The following is a 23,698-nucleotide window of genomic DNA, read 5'->3' on the forward strand; positions in this document are numbered from 1 at the left end:
CTTTGACAGACCCAAGACAATTTACTGTTCTGTATATATTATTACAGGAAAGAATCGTTAGACAAAACACTCCTTAAACCGAGAAGACTTCTAGAAACTCAAAAAATGATATATATTTTTTAGCGCTGTGCAATAGACTGTGTATCCACAATGATAGATGTACCATAGCTCTATATTCAATAGACTGTGTATCCACAATGATAGATGTACCATAGCTCTATATTCAATAGACTGTGTATCCACAATGATAGATGTACCATAGCTCTATATTCAATAGACTGTGTATCCACAATGATAGATGTACCATAGCTCTATATTCTAATAGACTGTGTATCCACAATGACAGATGTACCATAGCTCTATATTCAATAGACTGTGTATCCACAATGATAGATGTACCATAGCTCTATATTCTAATAGTAATCATTGCTATAGTCTTTGTTCAGTAAAAGGGCTTCTCTCCGTCTCACCAGCTCTTTACTAAATGGATCGGGTTATATATTTTATCCAAAAAAAATTATATGATTTTTCTATCAGAATCCTGATTTTTTAACTAAGGAATGAACACACTGCAATAGTCTCTATCAGAATATAGAGCTTGAACTTTTTAACTGAATAACTTTTGTGTTAGGCCAAATATATCACTTTAACCGCTTTAACTATTTGCCATCTCCGTATATATCCGTACCCCGTGATCCACAAATCCCATTTATGACATAACAATTTGCCAGCAGATGTCACTGTTGAGGCCTGTTTTCATTGCAGCTCAAAAGGCTTCAGAACAGAAAATCCACTGAATGATCAAAGTTCAGGTTGTGTGGGTGTATTTGAGGTTATAAAACCTAATATAGCTAGGCAACGCCTCCGTCACCCCCAGCACCAGGATCTTTGCACACGGCCCACGATTTTCAAAGCCTTATACCGGTAACTCTAAAAATACGAGCAATGTCCTTGGTGATCGGCATCCATCCAAGGTTCGGATGTCATTTGTGATTTTGTACCGCACCGCTCCCGACATGTTAACGTTTCTAACAACGGTGGTCTCCAGGCTGGGAAACCGGAAATTAACATGAACAAAAAAGAGAAGAATCCCCCTGGCAGGGCTTACCTACACTCTGCTGCCACCTAGCGTAAAGAGTTCATATACCTGTAGGCTGTAACATGGAGGCACAGTTTGTCAACAAATCTCTAGCGCTTAGTCTCCAATCTTTGTTGTCCAGTATTTATTGTGCAGTATATCGTGCTCTTGCAGCCGTGTTTAGCCGTTGACATTCAGTCATCGATTAGTAAGGTGTACAGTAGCATGTTTTCCAGGGCGTGAAACGTTACGCAACAAGATACAGTAGAAGTTGCTTTCTGTGGCTCTCCTCTTACCATGCGTTGTCACGTGCGATCCATCATACCTTTGTCCCTCCTGTCAGAACCTTATGAGCCGTGAGAAACGTGACACTGGCCGGCTCCGCGCTAGGCCAGGGCCTCTTTCTTTCCGAGAGCTCTATGGCTCACGAAACACTCATTAAATCCCTCTTTTCTCTGTGAACAGCGAACACATGAACACATTGTTCCGTTAGCGCTCAAGGATTACATGCTAGTCAAGTCGAGTCAATTTAATGTTGTAGCCACCAAATCACATCAAGTTGTTTCGTGACACTTCATACGTGTAAGAGTTATTGCTGCTTGATCCTCACTGATACTTTTCCCTTTTTAAGTTGTCTTTATGTTGTCTTGTCTTATTACTGTTTTTCATAAGTTTTGTTTTAGGCTTTTCTGTTTTTATTGAGTTAAGATAGAAGGGGAGAGACACGCAGCAAAGGTCGTCATGAACGGGACTCGAACACACGCTGTCAGGCCAAAGTCTATATGTGGCAAGTGCCTGGACCACTAGGCCAGCGGGCGCCCCACTGTTGCTCTTTTTATGGATCGTTTACATACTGTATACAGTACACTCCCTCTGGCCTGGTAACGCCAACCTCCTGAATGTCCCCAAGACCAAGTACTGTTCCGGGGGCGATGGGGCCTTCTCTGTTTCTGCCACCTCCCTGTGGAATGCACTCCCCATTGAATACTATCAAAGAAGACCCCACCCTCCAATCCTTCAAAACCCACCTCTTCGGCTTTCCCCAGCTAACTGCACCCCTACCCCCCCCCCCCAGTAGTTATCTGAAATAAGCAATTAGGTTCACCTTCAGTGTACCACACAATTTAGGTATTTATCAGATGCTCTTTATTCAGAGCGACTTGCACAGTAAGAGGTACTGTAACACATCAAATGCATAGAAATAATAATCTAGGATCATAGGTAAACCAAGAACATATCACCAGTCTATAAAGCATAATATCAAACGGTAAATAATCTGTACATTGAAACTAGACAATATAAGATGGCAGGTCAACAAATTAACCTGTCAAACATGCAATCGAAATTACATTTGAACCTTTGCATACGCCTGCAAGGTCATCAAGTGAGTCTTCAGATTACGGCGGACGATTTCTAACTGCAAAGTGGAGTTGGTTCCACAGTTTGGTAGCCAGAAGAGAAAATAGTGTGGGATGTGTGGAGAATTGTTCCGGATGTTTTAGGGAAGATTCTGACAGCTTCCCTGTGTTGGCTGATCTGAGTGAGCGGGAGTTGTAGGGTTGGATCAGGCATTGAAGATATTGGGGGGTTGTTTTGCAGGCCAAGATGAGTGTTTTGTACTCTGTGTGGGAAATAACTGAGAGCCAATGTAGGGAGCGGAGAATGGGGGATACATGTGAGCTTTTTGGCTGGTTGCGTGCTGCAGGATTTTGGATCATTTGGAAGGGCTTAAGTGCACATACCGGGAGGCCAGTAAGGAGAGAGATACAGTAGTCAGGTTGTGATACAGTATGACTCATGTCAGGAGCTGGGCTGACTGCTGGGTGAGAAAGGGCCAAAGTGTAAAACTACACTAGGATCGAGTGACCACGGCAGTGTAGCTGTGGGTTATTGTGATTATACAACTTGAGATAAGATTTAGGTAAGAGAAAGCTTTATTGATGCGAGTTCTCTTAACTTTTTGTGTTTCATAAATACTTGACCATCCTACACAGCGTCACACAAAAGTACCAAAAGTAGCAGATCTTCAAGCTCGAAACAGTGCGATTTCCAACTTCAATGCCTTCTAATGGAGAGTTCCATTTTTATGGCGTCATAAATGGTGTTCTTTCTTTGTAACAACAAATTAAACCAAGGGTTCTTACCATGAGGATCCTTGAGGGGGTCTCAGCACAATGAAGAACTATTTAAACGTGATATTTCCATGATTTCCGTGATTTATTTATTTTTACAAATGGGCATCTATATATACTGTATACATTTGGAGAACCTTATCATCATGTTTGAGAGCCCTGGTCCCCCATGGTTCTTAATAGCAGTTCTACAAGCTGACAACGGGCCCTGCACGGTGTTCTGAGCTTTTATTAGGTCTCTATTTACTATGAATGTTCGCCCCCAGAATATATAAGGATTTTAACGTTCTGTTTGTTTCTCATTCCCATCAGCCCACAAGCCCCAAGTTTGGAAAGGCTGATTCCTACGAAAAGCTGGAGAAACTGGGAGAAGGCTCCTACGCCACTGTTTACAAAGGCAAAAGCAAGTGAGTAACGTGTGTGTGTGTGTGTGTGTGTGTGTGTGTGTGTGTGTCTGACGCATAACGCATGCACATGTGTGTTATTGTACAGTGCAAACCGGTATTTCAGCTTGGGGAATTTGTTAAAAAAAAGTTCCAACCGCACGTACAGTAGATTCCACAGGCAGCAACATTTCACCTAGTATCCTGTTCTTGTTATGTTTAGGGCTTAGAGTTGGAGTTTTGCCTGATTTATATTTAGTTTGCGTGCCGATGTAAAGTAAGCCTTGCCCAGCCATGTGGCCCATAGGGCAGGAGCCTATATCTCCTGTTTCTGTAGCGTGAGGCTTGATGTACAAGTACACCCCCTGGTCGCAGGGACTTACCCCCAATCCAACCCTTAATGCTGAGTGCCAAGCAGGGAGGCACTGGGTCCCATTTTCTCTTTGGTATGACCTGGCCGGGGATCAAACCCCCGTCCTCCCCTGTCACTGAGCTGGTTGTGTGTCGGTGTAACGCACCTAAAATATCCAATCTACAAGCTCAAAACTTGTCAGCATTTTTTCTACATTATGGTTAAAAATGACGTTCGCAAAGTAGGTCTACCTAAATGATGATGCTCTCAGTATTGTAATACAAATGTGTGTGTATGTGTGTGTGTGCAGCTATGTGCAGGTGCGGAAATCAATGCCGACATGGTTGCCATTAAATCAGTGTCAAAGCGTTGTTTACGCTTGCATAGTTGATGCGACACACAGCCATGACTCAATGATATCATCGTGAGAAATTAACGCCCTAATTGATCATGCTACAGCATCACACTGAATCATCAAAAGTCGCGCAGCGCTTTGAGCTTGTAGATCTGCTACTTTTGCTACTTTTGAATTTGAACCGTGAAAAATAACAGTTTTGGACATGTGAGGTTTCTACCCGACATAGACGATATACTGTAGTTAATGTAATAACGGTTCCACCCGACAGACGATATACTGTAGTTAATGTAATAACAGTTCCACTGCACACCCTAATTTCAATTACATTTCTCATTCATACCACTGCAATAAGGGAGCCACACAGCCCAAGCATGAAATACAATCCCTTTCATTAGATTACCAGGGAATGGAATTGTTTAACGATTCGCAAGACATCGTACATTCAACAATTTGTATTTTGTACACGACAACCACTTTGTCACATATTTTGCTAATTAAAATCTAGAAAATGCTAAATAGATCAAGCTAGGGCCGACACCATATTTCCTAATAATGGAGTTATGTTTGCGTTTTCTCGGCACTACGATGAGTCTGATGGGTGAGGCTTGTAAAAACCCTCGATGGGCTTGTACCGGAGTCTCACTCCGCTGCCCCTGAATTGCATTCCATCGACATAATGATTGCTGCTCCGCCGGGTCTTATTGGCTCTGTTTTTCATGTCATGAAACCCTGCATGCAGACAATAACATTTTGTTTTGTCTTGTGTTGTTAGGGTGAATGGCAAGCTGGTAGCGCTGAAGGTTATCCGCCTGCAGGAGGAAGAAGGGACTCCCTTCACGGCGATACGAGAAGGTAAGGCTCGCTGTATCGTTGCGATGCCACACAAGGACACAAGTCTACACAATGGGTTGTCTCAAGACAAATTTACATGTAGAGCGCAGACCCAACATTGTGCCACCCTGAGCAAGCTGGGTTTTGTTTTGCGACGGTGGCAACAAACAACAACGCCTCCCATTTGACGGGAAGAAACGTCAGGCAGACACAGACTGTAGGGTGGGCGGCTATCTGCCTTGACAGGGAGGGAGGGGGTAATTATTGAGAGAGACAGAGAGGAGGGACACAGAGATAAATAATGAGAGAGACAGAGAGAGAGATATACAAGCTCAACAATGGCAGCATCAATAGTAAAACTGTGATGACAGCAATAACAATACTACAAGCAATAGAGTTGATGCTATCTAAATTCAATGAATGGCCTAAATGGTAAATGGCACATTCATATAGTGATTATATCCAAAGCGTTTTAAATAGAGCATTCACACATTCATACACCAATGGGCGGAGGAAACCATGCAAGGGACCTCGCAGTGGTACCCATCTGGCCACTCTACCCCTGAGCCTATACAACTGGATGGAAACAATTCCAAGAGATAACAGCATCGCAGAACCAATGCACTTGTCCTTGAAATTGTGACATTATTACTTTTTTCAAAGCAGTGGGACGTTAGGTTTGTTATACAGTACCGCTGTGTTTCTCCGCCGTTCAAGAACATCCAATGAATTTTAGATGAACCCAGATCAGTGGGCAGAGATCTCTATATGCAAGACTATGTAGCTATAGATGCACAAAAGGAAAAAAAGAAAGTGAGATTGGGGTGCCACTGCGGTGCGTTATTGCTCTGCAAAGAGGGTACACGTAGAGTATGAAGCTTTGATGGTCTAATCGACATTCCACCCCACACCCCGGCCATCTTATTCCTATGCATGGCATCTCCATGCTGGGCAGGGGGTGCCTGTTCACTCAGGACCTTGGGTTGGTTGGTCGGTCTCTCCTCCTGGCATAATCTTTGAATGATCTTGAATGATGAGTCTTTGGTCTGTTTCTGGGCTAAACTGGAGCCCGGCCGTGAGGATGTGATGAGGAGCGGGCTTTACTGCAGTGCCCACACCTCCCTGGGTGTAACTCAGCCAGAGAGTGCGCTGCGTGCGTGCGTGCGTGCGTGCGTGTGCACTCGCACGTCTTTACGTGCTGTACTTTTAAGTACCATTTTGACTTTACTTGATTATGTCCATTTTTTTTATACTTCATAACATGGGTAAGTCCTGCATACAGCAAAATTTGCTAAAATAGCACCCCGATCATTATCATTTTTAACCACTTTAACCATATTTTATAATTAAAAAAAAAAAAAAAAAAAAATAGCAGATATACAAGCTCATAGCGTGAAAGATTTTGGGAAATGGATCCCATAACTTTTGTACTTTTTATGAAGTATAATACAGGACCTTTTTATTAGATTTTTCTTACTTGCAACAGAGTAGTGTTACTTTTGCTTATAAGAGCATTCAGTGATTTGGAAAACGCCCCGGGCTGCCCCGGTAACAAGATGTGCACATGCACGCTCTACAGTGGGGGAGGGGGGGGGGGGGGGGAGGGGACACGCGACACACACCAAGGCCCGCCCCCGCTTGATCATGATTTGTGGGAGGCCCCTCTCTATCCTGATTGGATGACGGCTGGCCACCTAGCCAAAAAACGGAACCTAGGTTTTTTTTTTACCCCCAGGGGTTAACTGGGGACAGGGAGAACTCATTATATGATCAGCACACTCTATAGTAGGGAGGATTATCACAACAAAACAAAAAAATAAGTGATATTTGAATTAGTGAAATCACTGAATATACCTTTAAAGTCGCAGTTTTTAGTTTCGGGTATCAGTGATGTCTTTGCCTTCATTACCCAAGATCTCTGCGTTCCTAGACATAAAAAGTACATCTTACGGCCCGGGCTACACTAGTGACGGAACATTAACTGTAACCATGGGCGTAGGGGAACAGAAGCAGCTAGGTGGTTACACGACAATTCGTCCGTCCCGCGGGGAGTTCCCACAACGTGCGCTCTGTGTAACCAGTGCGGACTCCCGTGGACTCCGCTCCGTTAGCAATACCGCGCCAATTCCGTCCGCAGTGTAGCCAGTGTAGCCGGCCTCAGAGTACATCTTTCTTCCACCACTGGCACTCACTCGCCTCTCCGGGCACGACTCAAACCTTTTGTAATTCAAATGAGAAAACCAGCCTCTTGTTTGATGTGTGTGATGGCCTGAGAGCCACCCAGAAAACACCCCCCCCCCCACACACACACACACACACACACCACTATTCTACCCCCCGACACCCCCCCCCCCCCCTCCTCCCTTCCCGGTGAGCGGATCAGAAGGGCACTTTGAAATTGAACTAATTCAGACAGTAATTATTGGTGCAGGAAGCTCCAAGCCACGCTAGGTGGATGGCATTCACATGATAGATACTGCAGGAGGTCATAGAGAGTGTGTGCGTGACATGTGTGCGTGCGTGCGTGACATGTGTGCGTGCATGCTATTACTATACTACTATACCAGCCACTCTGTCCCTGTCAGACGAGAGGATGGCACACGGATCTTTAAATTGGTGACATTTCTTTCTTCTTTTTGTGTGTGTGTTCGTTCACTCATTCCAGCGTTGCTTTTGATCTGCTGAGGTCTTTGTTTTTGCTGAGGTCATTGTTCTTTGAAGTCCTTCAGGTGTTGCTGCAGCAGGTTGGTTTATTCATCAGGCCTCCTCCATCACTCGCCGGCGGCTCCCGGCACATTTATGGCCTGTCGGAGGTCTGTCTGTTGTCCTTGGAGAGAACTTGGGTTGTGTGGTAATTGAATCACATTGGCACCGGTCTGGAAATCCCATTTAGGCCCTCTGTGATAAGAAAAAAGGCTTACGATGCCGACCACGCATTCCACTTCCAAATTAAATAGGTCCCCCTGTGTCAATTCATTGTTGTTTCCTCCTCAGCTGTTTGTGTTGTGCCACGGCTGTGTGCGCCATGCAGAGAGGAGGCCTTTCTCTGAAATTAACCACAATTTTAAAATAACTAAGCCAACGTGCTCCTGGCAGTCAGATCATCTCTTAGCTTAAAAAAACAAATCAAATCATGTAATGTACATCGTCTCTGTCGGGTGGAAACCTCATACGTTTTGCTGTCAGACAGTATTTCGTTCTGAATGAATACAACTTGTCCATCAGAGATTATCTTGTCTGTCGGATGGAAGCCTCATTATACGTTTCAGGTTTCAAAATTAACTATAGAAAAGTAGCAGATCTACTAGCTCAAAACGGGTTTCTTTGCGTTTTGAGCTTGTGGATCTTCTACTTTTGTATCATCAAGTAGGGTGTTAACTTATGGAAAAACACAAAAGGTTAGGATACGAGGTTTCTGCCAGACAGCGACGAGATGCATGCTTCTGTGGAAGAACCATTGACACTGTGCAACACCAACTATTACCGCTAATTGCAGCCCCCCCCCCCCCCCCCCCCCCCCGAATAGCTCACTTGCCATGTGAAGAGGTAGGGTGATCTGCTGTGCCCCAGGCAACCTCTCCCTCCTCCTCTCTCTCTCCTCTCCTCTCCTCTCCTCTCCTCTCCTCTCCTCTCCTCTCCTCTCCTCTCCTCTCCTCTCCTCTCCTCTCCTCTCCTCTCCTCTCCTCTCCTCTCCTCTCCTCTCCTCTCCTCTAATCTGCACACATACTGCTTCCATTTAATCACAGAGTAGCTGACAAATTAGTGTGAGAATTTATAGCAGCAAATCCAACCTCCTCGGTTTGCCTACTCGCATTAATCTGTTCCCAAATCCCCCCCACTCTTTCTCTCTCTCTCACTCACACACACACACACACACGCACGCACGCACGCACGCACGCACGCACGCACGCACGCACGCACCAGCGCATCCAGCATGTCTTGCTGTTTGATGCCACGCCGACAATATAGCGATCCCGCGTTGCATTGTAATGATGCTGCTAATGATATCGTAGATTACAGCGCTTCATGCCTTTTGTTTCTCATCCCGATAATGTGCTGCGTTTCCACATTCTCTCTCCCTCCATGCTTTTGTTTCCCTCTGTTCCTTTCTTGTCCTAATGTCTATCTGTTATACCATTTATCTCTCTATCTCTCTCTCTCTCTCTCTCTCTCTCTTTCTCTCTCTCTGTATCTATTTCTGTCTGTCGCTCCCGGTACACCTCTCTCTATATCCGAGTACAAAACATTGACATTGGCCTACAAGGCCAACCAAAGGCATGGCAAACCCCCATAGCTTCAATATCTAACCCCTTACAATACAAACCCCCTCTGGCTCTCTCAGATCAGCTAATACAGGAATGCTGCATATGTACTGTACTGTGCGAGCCTTCTCTAAAACACCCTGGACAAAGCTCCTACACTCTTCTCTAAAACACCCTGGACAAAGCTCCTACACTCTTCTCTAAAACACCCTGGACAAAGCTCCTACACTCTTCTCTAAAACACCCTGGACAAAGCTCCTACACTCTTCTCTAAAACACCCTGGACAAAGCTCCTACACTCTTCTCTAAAACACCCTGGACAAAGCTCCTACACTCTTCCTTCTCTAAAACACCCTGGACAAAGCTCCTACACTCTTCCTTCTCTAAAACACCCTGGACAAAGCTCCTACACTCTTCCTTCTCTAAAACACCCTGGACAAAGCTCCTACACTCTTCTCTAAAACACCCTGGACAAAGCTCCTACACTCTTCTCTAAAACACCCTGGACAAAGCTCCTACACTCTTCTCTAAAACACCCTGGACAAAGCTCCTACACTCTTCTCTAAAACACCCTGGAGAAAGCTCCTACACTCTTCCTTCTCTAAAACACCCTGGACAAAGCTCCTACACTCTTTTCCCTGCCTGGCTCTCACAATCTGTGGAACGGACTCCCCATTGCAACTGCAGATCCAATTTCCCTCTGTAATTTGAAGACTCACCTCTTCAGACTCCGACTCACCCCCTTAGCACGTCACTCTCTGTCTCTCTGTACCCCTTCTTGCCTCCTTTGATGCTATACCAATTGGAGTGGTGTAAAGTAACTAAGTACATTTACTCAAGTAGGCCTACTGTACATATCTCTCTATATCCGAGTACAAAACACTGATGTGACCGAAGGCATGGCAAACCCTATGCACCCCACCCTTTGCTTTTCTGTTTATCTGTTTGTGTCTCTCTTTCTGGAACCCTCTCTCTCTCTCTCTCTCTCTCTCTCTCTCTCTCTCTCTCTCTCTCTCTCTCTCTCTCTCTCTGCAGCATCTCTTCTGCAACTCTAGAGCATTGGTTCTCAAAGTTGGGTCCACATAATTTGATCCTCTTTAGCCATAATTTATATACTTTGGCTATTCAACAATAGCAGATATACAAGCTCATAGATCTGCTATTTTTGACAAATCGAGAAAATGAGTGCAAATCTTGTATGTATTGTTTAAAGCAAACATTTTTAACTCAAATTCTGGGGGAGGTTCCCTGGCACAAAATATGTTTTGAGATGGAGGGGTCTGCGGCCAAATGCATATCAATTTGGGAGTCCTTGGAATGAAAAACAAAGTTTGAGAACCACCACAGAGTGTACACATCTAAGAACTCATCTTAATAATGAGAACCACCACAGAGTGTACACATCTAAGAACTCATCTTAATAATGAATGCAACACTATACTGTATATATCATACTATAATTAACCGAATGTCTGAATGTCAGAAACAAACACTTATCTCCTCATTGCCGGCACCAATCACTCCCACTTTTTTTTTTTTTTTTTAAGATATTTTTTTGCGGCTTACGCCTTTTATTGATTTTTGAAGGGACAGACAGTAGGCTGACAGGAAACGGGAGAGAGATGGGGGGATGACATGCAGTAAAGGCCGTGTCGGGTCCGGGAGTCGACACTGCGACTGGATTACCAGTCCGGTGCCCATACCGTTACGCTACGGCCTGGGCCAATCACTCCCACTTTTCACAGAGGCATTGACCATATGACTTTGGTCACATTAATTATTAATAATGAATTTATTAGTGAATTGGGCGCAGTACCCCCCGCGGATATCTCACAACGGGTAAGGGCTAGTATATGTAACAGGACGTTGTGGTCCTCTCTTGCAGCGTCTCTTCTGAAAGGCCTGAAGCACTCCAACATCGTGCTGCTCCACGACATCATCCACACCAAGGAGACCCTGACGCTGGTCTTTGAGTATGTGGTGAGTGTCCCGTCCATCCGTGTGTGTGTGTGTGTGTGTGTGTGTGTGTGCGTGTGTGTGTGTGCGAGTGTGTGTGTCATTGCTGTCAGGTAGAAACCTCTTAACTCCATATTCTAACTTTTTGCGTTTTTTCCCTCCTGTAAAAATGCCCTAGTATAGTTGATCAGCGCAAAAGTATCAAAAGTAACAGATCTATTGTACAAGCTCAAAACACGTTTCAATCTGGTAGATCTTCTACTTTTGCCACACTTGAATTTGAATCCCGAAACGTCACAGTTTTGGTAATATAATATTTTTTATATATAAATATGATAATATAATGTTAATATGAAACAAAATAATAATATATATTAAAAAAATCTTTAAAACCTATTGTGATCCGAGCTTGAACACAATTGATTGGATCCATTAAAATTAAAATCCTCTGGAAATTGCACACAGCCCACCCATGTGACCACTTGTGTTGTGGGTGGGTCGCCGCCGTTGAGATGTTCTAGGCCCTGATAGAAAACCCTTTACACCTGGTATAGGCCCCAAAACGAGCGTCAGAAATCTGCTGTGTGCGTGTGTTTGCATGTGTGCATGTGCGTGCTTGCTCTAATTGATGGTTCACATGAATTCATATGAACTTTTTGATGGTTCACATGAATTCCTATGAACATTTTGAAGGAGACAGTTTTATATTAAGAAAAGGATTGAGCGATCCATCACCGACCTTGGCCTTCACCAGCTTACATGTTGCGTTCCAGTGTTTTCTTTAATAGCCTCTCTCTCTCTCTCTCTCTCTCTCTCTCTCTCTCTCTCTCTCTCTCTCTCTCTCTCTCTCTCTCTCTCTCTCTCTCTACCAAAGCAACACGAGTTGCTCCGGCTATTTCTGTCGACGTGCTCTTTGTTTATGGGACGCTTCAGGAATGTTTAACCTCCACATCTTAAAAGCGGGAGCTAGGTTTTTCCAGCCTGGGTTTGGTTGGTACCGTCGTGGTGGGGCAGGCATATAAACACGAGTGGCGTGCTTGTTTATGCTGCGTGGGGGGGAAAGCCATGGCAACTTGGCGGCCATTTTTACTGGAACGACACACTGTTTTTAGCGGCGTTCCAATATGTCCAGTCAGTGCATTAACCCATTAAGACCCGAGGCCGTCTCTACAAAATGCCTTCTAAATCAGTAGTTCTCACACTTTCAAGATTATTAAAAATTGCTCAAAAGTATGTCGCAGTAGCAGATGTACAAGCTCACAGATGCTTGGTTGGTTTGTACATCTGCAATTTTTTAATATCCGCAAAAATCTGAAATGAAAAACACAGTATACTTAAGTACAATTTCATTGACTGTTTGTTTTTTATTTTGGTGTGCACAATTCCGACATACAGTCAATAGCATCACAGAGGATAAAAGAGTATTTCAATTGTTTTATACTTTATACTTGAATCTTGTATGGTGGGCGCAAAACCTTTTCAGATGGGTCCAACTGTCCAACTGTCCAACTGTCCATGGCCAAACACAACTCAATTTGGCAGAACCACTGCAATAGGGAGGCATAACTAACCGGCGAGCGTCGTCTTCCTTCAAAGCTCTGAGCTCTGGCCCAGGCCGTAGCGTAACGGTCTGGGCACCGGACTGGTAATCCAGTCGCAGTGTGCCGCGGGTTCGACTCCCGGACCCGACACGGCCTTTACTGCATGTCATCCCCCATCTCTCTCCCGTTTCCTGTCAGCCTACTGTCTGTCCCTTCAAAAATCAATAAAAGGCGTAAGCCGCAAAAGAATATCTTTAAATGAGATCTTTGATGTTAGTGGTGCAGTGATGCAGTGGACAGGACACACAAGCACACCCACGCAAGCACACACACACGCACGCACACGCACAGGTATGCAACACGTTTTGAGCTTGTACATTTAGACTAGATTGGATTAGATTAGATAGATTAGACTTTTGCTGCTTTTGAATTTGAATCCTGAAAAGTAACAGTTTTGGAACTAATGGTTTCCAGCCGGCAGAGACAAAGTAAAAGTCATCATGCATTCGAAATAATGTAATTATGTCAAATGGAGGAGAGGAGAGGAGAGGAGAGGAGAGGAGAGGAGAGGAGAGGAGAGGAGAGGAGAGGAGAGGAGAGGAGAGGAGAGGAGAGGAGAGGAGAGGAGAGGAGAGGAGAGGTCGGCTAGGCATGGAGGAGGTACTTCTCCTTGTCTTTATCTCAGTGTTGGGGAAACAGTGAGATAAAGTGTGCATGTGACCTGATGTAGAATCAGAGCTGCTTCCACTCGTCAAACCACTGTGAACCCACCCAGCTGTGCTGGCTTTGCATCGTTAAGAAGACATGACCTGACCTTGGCATGTCGGAGCCAAATAATATATCCAGTAAACCTGAGTGTTCATTCTTCACAGACAGTGTACATAAGGACCCTTGGTTAAAACCCATTTTGACCTGAGATCAGATTCTAAAAATGTCTTCTACATCCTGACAGTTTTCTGAAAAAGCTATGTTTCTATGTCAGTCGTTTTTCAAAAATAGCAGACCTACAAGCTCGTAGCGCGCCACTCTGTGGCGCTCTATGAGCTTGTAGATCTGCTATTTTTCAATAGCTAAAGCATAACATAATGCTAACACCAAAAGGGGTTCCCGCCCAAAATGGGTTAAGTTATCAGTGTGAGCTATATACTCGAGTCTGACAAACTGATGGATATGCATTTAAACGTGTAAAAAAAATATATCACGCGTATCACATCAAATGGAGATTCGCCTGAACATGCTAGCCACGACGAGCCTTATGAATATGGGGGTTTGCTTCATTTTCCACTCATGAATATGGAACATGGCAGCAGAGAGACTATTTGACTGAAATAGGGGGGAGAATAATGCAACAAAAATGTGTTGTGTGTCACTGTGGACCTTGTTTGCAGCGACAGTTTCACGCCTGTTCAGTCCTCTCCATGTGCTTCAGCCCCCAGTCCGTGGTTGGAGTCACAGACTGCTGCTTTACATACAGACTGGCTTCTCACCCAGCCAGACAAATCAATTAATTTTATCTTCTCCTCCAGAGACTAATGATGATTGACAGGGAGAGAGAGAAAGAGAGGGAGAGACGGACTTGCTGGTGTCTTCCAGTCAGATGGACAGGATAGTTTAAGTCGCAGCGTGAATTATTCATGAGCGGGTAGTCATTTATATTTATCTGGGGGTCTGCGGGACCCAGTGGTGGCAGCAGTTAGTAAATACCAGCGGCATAGCACACACACACACACACGTTGCGGCAGACATAGCTGTCGATAGCGAGCAGCTATCATTCAGCCTGAAAACAAGGCGGACATAAATGCTTGCAGAAGAGACACGGAGGCGCACGCTGTGATTGGGTTCACGTGTGCGATGTCATCCCGTCCAGCGGGGCAGACACTTTGTTGGAGGACGCCGACTGTACAGCGTACAAGGTGTACAACTACTGTAAACGACCTCAGTGTGTCACTCGGGGGAGTGGCGGTAAACAAAGATGAACAAGGCTTTAGCGCTTATTCTGTTACCTGTAAGGCGGCGTGTCCACTGAGAACGCCTTTTGAGCTGATCGATTTGAAAGACGCAGTACAGTCTTGTAGAGCTGGGTGGGAAAAACGGAGCCTCTGCGATAATCGGTTCCATAGTTGAATGTGGCTCTTTTTCGCCGAAAAACACCAGAAAGCACAGAAAATAAGCGTTATGCTAAACCAGCTGTAAAATGTTGTGATCGCGTGATTTCTGGTTGTACTTTTCTCCGTTGATCCTGGGATCATTCACAGGCTGCGTGCGGTAGAGCGCCCTCTATTGTAAAACACAGAAAACAAATCATGACGAGAATCTAGTCATTGGCAGGCAATTCATTAATTTATTTAACCAGGCAGGACAAATTGATGAATTATTCTTATTTACAAAAGTGTGTACTGGCATAAGGCAAGGCCTTATGAGGGAAATGGGGGGCTAAAATAGACCAATCGGGGTAAAAGCAAATAAGCCACAGCACAGTAAAAGAAAGAGCACAATCAATAAACACAATCAATAGAACACAATAAAACATACTGTAAATGTAACCACGCATTACTTGCAGACACCCAATAATAACAAGCAAATAAACGTGTCCATAATTGATAATAAAAGCCGATCTAGTCTCCAGTAGAGTTTCAACCTTCTGTGTACTGTACTGTATACTGCACTGTACTGTATTCTGAACACTGTACTGTTCTGTAGGACATTCCAGTCTCCGACTGCAGCAGAGTGAAAAGCTGCAGCAGATTACTGTTGACCAGAGTGTCTGACTGAATTAACATTGTTCTTTGTGTGTGTGTGTGTGTGTGTGTGTGTGTGTGTGTGTGTGTGTGTGTGTGTGTGTGTGTGTGTGTGTGTGTGTGTGTGTGTGTGTGTGTGTGTGTGTGTGTGTGTGTGTGTGTGTGTGTGTGTGTGTGTGTGTGTGTTCCAATAGCACACAGACCTGTGTCAGTACATGGACAAGCACCCCGGGGGTCTGCATCCAGACAACGTGAAGGTATGTACCCGTACAGTAAACATTGTCGATACTCAGATGGACAAGCTTGTACATCTGACATTTATCCATTTATACCCCCCACCCCTCCCCCCAGTGGCTCTGTTGTTCACTGTATAGTGTCGTGTCGGTCACGAAGGAACGGCTCAAATGAACCAGTTCTTTTATGGTGAACGAAATGAACTGTAGGTCACTTCCATGACAGATCCATTCTGTCCGTCCAGTTGCACGTACACTAGTATGCAATGCGGTGAGAGAGAGACCGCTCGGTCACACACCGCTCCTCTTTCCTCATTGCGGGAGGCGAGCTGTAGGGCGAGGCCGGGCTCTCTGGCAGAAACAGAAGCAGTGGAGGAGAAGGGATGACTGACTGATTTCGTTCACACTCTGAATGAAGTGAATGAGTTTTTAGGTTTCATGACATTGATTTTCATTCATTTTTCGTTTTTCTTTTAGGTTTTATGACCTCAATTACACCCCAAAAACCTGAACTTCAGTGTATTTTCTGTGGTCTGGAGTTTGGAAGCCTTTTGAGCGGCAATGAAAACTGGCAAAACAGTGAAAACAGTGACATCTGCTGCAAATCCCATTGACATATATGGGATTTGCAGGCTGTGACATCACAAACAGCCGGAACATCAGAGCACTTGTTTGAGCCAGAAAACCCAAGACCACAGAATATCTACTGAATGATAAACGTTCAGGTTTTTTTGGGTGCAATTGAGCTCAGAAAACCTTCTTTTTATGTCACAACCTTTAACACTTACATTACGATTTGTACCAGCTTGCAGAGCTGATCAATGATCAGGCAGCTCAGACTTCAACACTTCTGTACTTAAACACTTTTTGCCCATTGGCTATTTACCGTGTATTTGGCTATCCTTAAAGCCAATGGGGAGACTGACGCTGTAGTATGAGTCATTAGACCTCCTCCCTCGCTGGGTAGGTGTAGTTAATTAAAATATGGACATAAGAGGTTTCTGCCCGACAGCAAATATATTATTTGTATATCTTGATGTTGTAGGCAACAATTAGTAAATTACACAAGACTACTGTAAAAACAGTGATGTGACAGTGCAGTGGAGTTGAAATGACACACGCTCACCGATAATTATATCACAGTGCTTGTAGCAGTGTTTGTGTCTAAATGCTAATTTGATCCATCAGACACGCTAATAAGCTTTTATGGCCCCTGATTAGTAAATAAGATGATGAGTGATGAGTGACAATGCTGGCCCTCCCTCACAAAACTCAATGAAGGCAATTAAACTGCTGCCGCCCATATGTCTGTCTGTCTGTCGGTCTGTCTGTCTGTCTGTCTGTTAGTTACATCAGGCTTATTAAACTGTGTGAAGGTTCCGTTTCCCACTAACATGGAGTGGGACTTCAAAGAGGGACGTGGGAGTGGTGGGAATGAAGATGTTTTGATTCTGTTGTCTGGCATGAGAGCATCCTCCTCCTTCTGCAAACACGCACTCACTCAGACTCCTTGTAGAAGGTTTGTTTTCCAGTAAGCTGTCAGATCATTAGACCTCCTCCCTGTTCCTCCCACCTGCCTCTGACAGTTCTCTGGACCTGCTTGTTGTTGTGTATTAGCATTAGTGTTGTGTTGTTGTTGTTGGGCGGGTGTCAGTGTTCATTTTGACACATTTTGATTTAGTTTTAGTCACATTTTAGTCATCTAAAATGTTTAGTTTTTGTCTAGTTTCCGGGGACTAAATAGATTTTAGTCAACTCAATCTACAGTAGGATAGATGGTTTTCTTTGGCGGGCTGTGACGGCATCGTAATGATTCCTGCTCAGCTGCAGGCCGAAAACCAGGGCCAGGGCCAGGGTTCATGGCCATATAGAGCGTGTCTTGGAGACCGTGACTAGAAGTGTTATCACAATGTGTGACCATACATGGGGACATTCTCGTATATAGGGAATGGTGAGTGACGGGCATTGCAAGTTACGGGGACTGGCCTGGGGTGTGTGATGACCTGGGGACTGGCCTGGGGTGTGTGACGGGAATTGTGACTTCATGACAGAATTGTGGGTTATGTGACAAAAAACGCAAGATTTCATAGTTCTCTGCGACTTTCGGTCGCAATGAATGTAGTCAAATTCTGGTTGTACTTTGGCATGACGTCACTGCCATGCGCCAAAAAGTGGATCTACAAATGAACAAAACATCACGACGCGACGGAGTTGCACAGCATATATGCACATAATTATTATGCGCATATTTAAATAAATAATCATACCGTGAGCTCGGAAATCTCACGGTATCAATACAGTGCCTGTTTATGCTGCAGTAATACGGTGTACCTTTCCATGCCTAGTTGTCACGATGCGACACGATATACAGCTTGTACTGTATATCTGCTATTGTTTTCGATGTGTCACTGTATATCTGCTATTGTTTACAATGTGTCACTAAGTATCAATAAGGCCATCTTGCATCCTGTGTCAACAGAACTGCATATTCCAAAGATCCCCAGTTTGATATGCATTCATACCCTCTACCTCAATCTATTCTACAACGTAAAATCGTTTACGCTGACGAGTGTACAATTTGATCCGAATGGAGCTTTAGGGGTCCATTTTACCGTGCATGCTTAAGCCCAGTTTCCGAATGGGTGATTATGTCACTTATACTGGGTAAACCATGGAAAGTATAAGGCTGACGTCTCAGGTTGGAACGTGAACCTTCGTCATAACCTATAGAGGCTCCCGTCGCGTGCCGCTGTGGGATTTCGTTGAGTTGAAATGAAGGTTTAGAGATGCTGGAAGATTAGTTCAGTCTTAGTTTCCTCCCCTCAGCCCTGCTTTAAAGGATAACTGTGACTGCTTGTGGTTTGATGTGACAGTGTGGTGGCCCTCGCTGGGGGACGCCACGCACGCCCAGCTTTCCGGCGCGTGACGTTGAAGAAGACCCTAAGGGACGGTCGTCAAGTCACTCAAAGCTGTCAGCAGACTGTCAACAACACAGGTGTCTGTGCGAGACCGACAGCAACACACCAACATCCCCCCCCCCCCCAACTACAGTATATATAGCTCTCTCTCACACACATACACACATACACACACACGCACATGCAATCACACTCACTCACTCTCTCAGGATAATCCTAATTTATTCACAGTAATCTTGACACCGCTGCTGTCAACAGCAGAGAGAAGAAAAAGTAGTACTTAGCATAAATCCGTGCTGAAGGTGTGAACTGTTGGTTACATAACTTGCGTGGCACGTGCTCCCTCCCTCCCTCCCTCCCGGCCTCGTTAAGTCCAGTCGTTGCTGGAAACTAGGTTTAGCGTGTCCAAAACTGTAACTCTTCAGTAAATGGTGGGGAGAACATTGTGTTCCAGTGGATCTGATGTAGTTATTTTGTCACAAGCTGAGTTAATACTTTTAATTCGTTTTTTCTTAATGAAAGTGAAAAGTGTGTCTGTATGTAAGCCATCCATACACCAATGAGGGAAAAAGACACACAGGGCAACACACATAATAATTCACATTATCACCCTGGGGTCATAACAGTGGAGTTAAGAGGTTTCTGCCCAACAGCAACAATGTACAGTAACAACACTGCAACATCCTGAGTGTTTATCCATAATATTTAACACTCTTAAAGGCCCAAAATCCAGACATTTGTGGCTTTAGAAATTGTTGAAGCACATGAACCGTAGCGTCCCCTACTCTGTGTGTGTCATGATAGGTAAACTTTAAATGTTTAGATGAACATTCTGCAAAAAATGCAGAAAAAGCTCACGGCGAGCTGACGGACGGACGGACGGACGGACAGGCGGGCTAGCCGACGGACGGACGGGCAGATGAATGGCCAGACGGCTGCGGTTTAATTATAGTGTTTTGTGAGGGAACCCTCGTCACTCTGCCACCATCTTATTAACTAATCAGCGACATAAAAGCTATTAGCGTTAGTCTGCTGCTGATGGATCGAATTAGCATTTAGACACTCTCCTACTATACTGTAGTGTGCGTGTGCGTGCGTGCGTGCGTGCGTGTGTGCGTGCGTGCGTGTTCACCACATGTTTTTCAGATGTGTGTTAGCATGTTGTTTAGACAGATGCTAGGTTCATTGGCTACCTGGTATGCTCTAATATACAGGATGCTCTTTTTGAGGCACCACCACAATGTTCTCTCTGCACTCTTATTTAACTAAATCACTTCCTGTTTCCCAAACAGTGGGCCACGTTTGGGTTGCCGTCTTGCCGACCAATTTTTGTGTCGCAAGTAAAAAATCACTTCTTTTTTGTTTCCTACATTTAAAAGAATAAATATATCATTTAATTTCAAGGATTAAACTAAATAATCACAACTTTCCAAAATAAAAATATCCATAAATACATTTTAAAACGCATTTAAGTGAGTAGTGAAAATAGCAGATCTACTGTACAAGCTCAGCTTGTAGATTTATTTGCTTGTAGAACTATATTTTCACTAGTTTGGGTCCATTTTATCTTTTGCGTCTGAAAACGACCTTCTTGTTTCCTGACTAGAATGCATGTTTACTGTGCTTATTCCGATCTCACACTTGTAAGTCGTGGTGGATAACTGCTAAACGCTTCAATTCCAATCATAAAGTGTGCGTGCGTGCCTGCACGTGCCTCAGTCTACTCTGTGTGCGACATATGTAATCATAAAGCATGATTACTCTTCCGCACTAATTGGTGTTTGAGAGGGGGAGGAATAAGCTCTGCGGTGGCATTGGACCAGTCATTTGCATAATCTATCCCCTCGGCACCGACCCTATACCCCATCAACAACAACCTGTCGCTATCTGCACACCACCGCCTTGCTAACCACCATCATGAGCATTGTCTTCTCTCCGTGGAGCAGAGCATTATGATAAGGATGGGAGCCGGATAGGCCGTGCATTATCTATCAGTGAGGTGAACAGTGGAGTGGTGGACGAAGTACTCTGATTTTCTTACTCACTGTACAAGTGGTAATATTATCTGTTACCAGTAAAAAGCCCTGTGCTCAAAAGTCTACTTGAGTAAAAGTACAAGTATTGGCATCAAAATATAAAAAAATTACCAAGGTAAAAGCACTAAAAAACATGTATACAATAGGGCTTAACTAATGTTCTTGAGGACCCACTCAAACCCCCTCGTGTACCCATAGCAGTCCGCGGAACCCACTTTCAGAAGAGGAAGTAAACGATTCCATATGGCCATCACTATTGGACTCATTTAGAGCGTTTCTCTCCATGGAGACGAGCATTATGAAAAAGATGTGAGTATAGGATAGGCCGTGCGTTTTCTATCAGTGAGATGAAGTCCAGTCTGGCTCTCCTGCCCGACATTCCCTCTCATTCTGCGGGCAAAGCAGGAGGCCATACATCACACTGACAGCAGCACACTGGGGCTCTGAGCATCCACTTTCACTGGGACACGGGCAAAGTAATTGCAATGAGCCGCTCAGATGCACTGTTCAAACCAAAGCCTAATTCTCAGCGGTGGAAAGTAACCTTTACATAAGGATAATAAGGTTGAGGTACTTTTACTTTAATTACATTTCAAAACGCATTAAGACCTGAGGCCGGTTCTACAAAGGCCTTCTAAATCAGTGGTTCTCTTCTTTCTTTCTTTTTTCGTGGAAACACCCATTTATGTCCTGTAAAGCGACTTTGGGTACTATAGTGCTATATAAATCATATAAATCGTATTATTATTATGCAATACATAACATAAATACTGTATGGCCGGTTTTAATGGGTTATACGTCTTTATATTCTACTCCACTACATCTCAAGACAGATATTGTACTTTTTACTCGTTTTGACAGCTTTAGTTTAGTAGTTACTTTGCAGATTTATATCAATAATTTACCAAATTATTCATAAAAAAGCTTCTAGTGGATCGGCTATTTTTGGCGTATAAAATAGGGGTTTAAAAATGGTTAATAATTAATAATTATATATAGTATGCTGAGTTAGTCCTACTTTTACTTTTGGTACTTTTGTAATTTTACTCAAGTACATTTTTGAATACAGGACTTCATGTTTATTGTTTAACAGCATTTGTGGTATTGTCGCTTTTACTCTAATAAAAACATAGAGTACTTCTTCCACCACTGGTGGTGTTCAGATGTCAGACCGTATATATTGTAATTGCTGAGATCTCATTCACTGGGCTGCTCTGCAGGCCTGCATGCAAACTGACTGATCTGGGCCAAGAAGCATGGAAATGAGGAGAGAGAGGAGGAGGAGACAGATGTGTGTGCTTTATGTGTGCATGACTGATTCATATGCATTAATAACACGCAATGCACGCACGCACGGACGCGCACACACACACACACACACACACACACACACACACACACACACACACACACACACACACACACACACACACCACCGCCAACAACATGAACATCTCACTACCAAAGCAACATGTCCTCACTGTCAGGTGGAAACCTTGGCTTGTATCTCTATGTTCAGTTTATTTTTGTTTTGTTTTGTAAATCAATGCTAGTCACACTTTGCATCTCTCTGTGGGTATTAAATATGAATAGCCCATCTTAGACTTTTAAAAAGCACACCCATGTGAACTGCATGAGCGGTGTCTATACCAGGGGTGCCCACACCTTTTTGACTTGAGAGATACTTTCAAAATGACCAGCTCAACAAGATCTACTGTATACCCACCAAAAATACTTATCCCATTGCTGAGAGGGGCTTTGGAATAGCGGCGCTGTCATTGACAGACTTTCTTTTAATAAAGCATTGTAATGCTTGTGCACAACACTCTTGAAAACTAAATATTCATTGTATTGTGGGTTTGAGCTGACAGGCCCTTTTTGATGTCAATCAATCAAGTCACCCCGTCAATCAAGTGGCAGATGCACTGCCACATATTTACATTATATATGTGTCTCTAGGGGCATGTCATGTGGTCTACCTGCTACAGACAGCGAAATGCCTTCACGACTGACGACCTATGTCGCGACGTATATTTTTCCGTCGCAACGTATATTCGAGTACGTCCTGGCGTAAATATCAATTCGTCCCGGCAGAACGGACTCGTCGCGGCTATATCTACCCGTTTGCGACCTAGTAGTTTGACTATTCTTTTACGTCGCGACAGAACGGGACACGTCACGGCTATATCTACCCTTCTCGACGTAAAAGGTAATTCGTTGTGGCGTGTGTGGACTCGTCGCAACAGAACGGAACTCGTCGCGGCTATATCTACCCTTCTCGACGTAAAAGGTAATTCGTTGTGGCGTGTGTGGACTCGTCGCAACAGAACGGAACCCGTTGTGGCGTGAGCTGGCCTCGTCGCGACAGAACGTGACTCGTCGCGGCTATATCTACCCGTTTGCGACGTAATGGTTGACTTTGTTATATGCCCGGTGCGCGGTGCCCTGCGCGGTGCCCTGCGCTGCCCTACGCCCACCGCGTGCACCTTGCCGGTCCGCCCTGCGCCCTGTGGCCTGGCACGTGTGCACGTGTGCACGTGTGCCAGGCCACCGCGTGCACCATGCCGGTCCGTGGAGCCCTTCGCCGTCCCCAGGCGACCCTGCGTTCCAGAGCTGTCACATGCCCACCGAAAATAGCAGATCTACCAGCTCCTCTCCTACATACGGGATGGCCCGACCCGCGTCTGTGGACCCCTGGGGGGGTGTGTGTGTGAGCGTCTGAGCTCCTATCTGTGTGCCTCCCCCCCCCCCCCCCACCCCATGTGGACCCTTGCAGGGGGGGGGTCGGGGGGTCCCCCTATGCACTTTGTGTAGATGCTGCGTATCGCCTCATACTGAAAAAATTACTATTTTACGCACAGCGCAAGGCAATATGTGATT

At 44.6% G+C, this 23,698-nt stretch overlaps 1 protein-coding gene across 5 annotated transcripts in view; it reads left to right on the forward strand.

The window, feature by feature from the left end:
• The window catches only part of cdk14 (cyclin dependent kinase 14), a 276,173-nt gene that overhangs the window by 96,797 nt on the left and 155,678 nt on the right, over nucleotides 1-23,698 (forward strand). For all 5 annotated transcript variants that reach the window (XM_083761515.1, XM_083761516.1, XM_083761517.1 and 2 more), the window contains 4 exons: nucleotides 3,523-3,617; nucleotides 5,076-5,155; nucleotides 11,282-11,376; nucleotides 15,826-15,888. In XM_083761515.1, coding sequence (XP_083617641.1) covers nucleotides 3,523-3,617; nucleotides 5,076-5,155; nucleotides 11,282-11,376; nucleotides 15,826-15,888 — 333 coding nt within the window. The remainder of the gene's footprint in view (nucleotides 1-3,522; nucleotides 3,618-5,075; nucleotides 5,156-11,281; nucleotides 11,377-15,825; nucleotides 15,889-23,698) is intronic.

This window comes from Protomyctophum parallelum (genome assembly GCF_964188405.1).
Source record: "Protomyctophum parallelum genome assembly, chromosome: 3".
Taxonomy (NCBI): domain Eukaryota; kingdom Metazoa; phylum Chordata; class Actinopteri; order Myctophiformes; family Myctophidae; genus Protomyctophum; species Protomyctophum parallelum.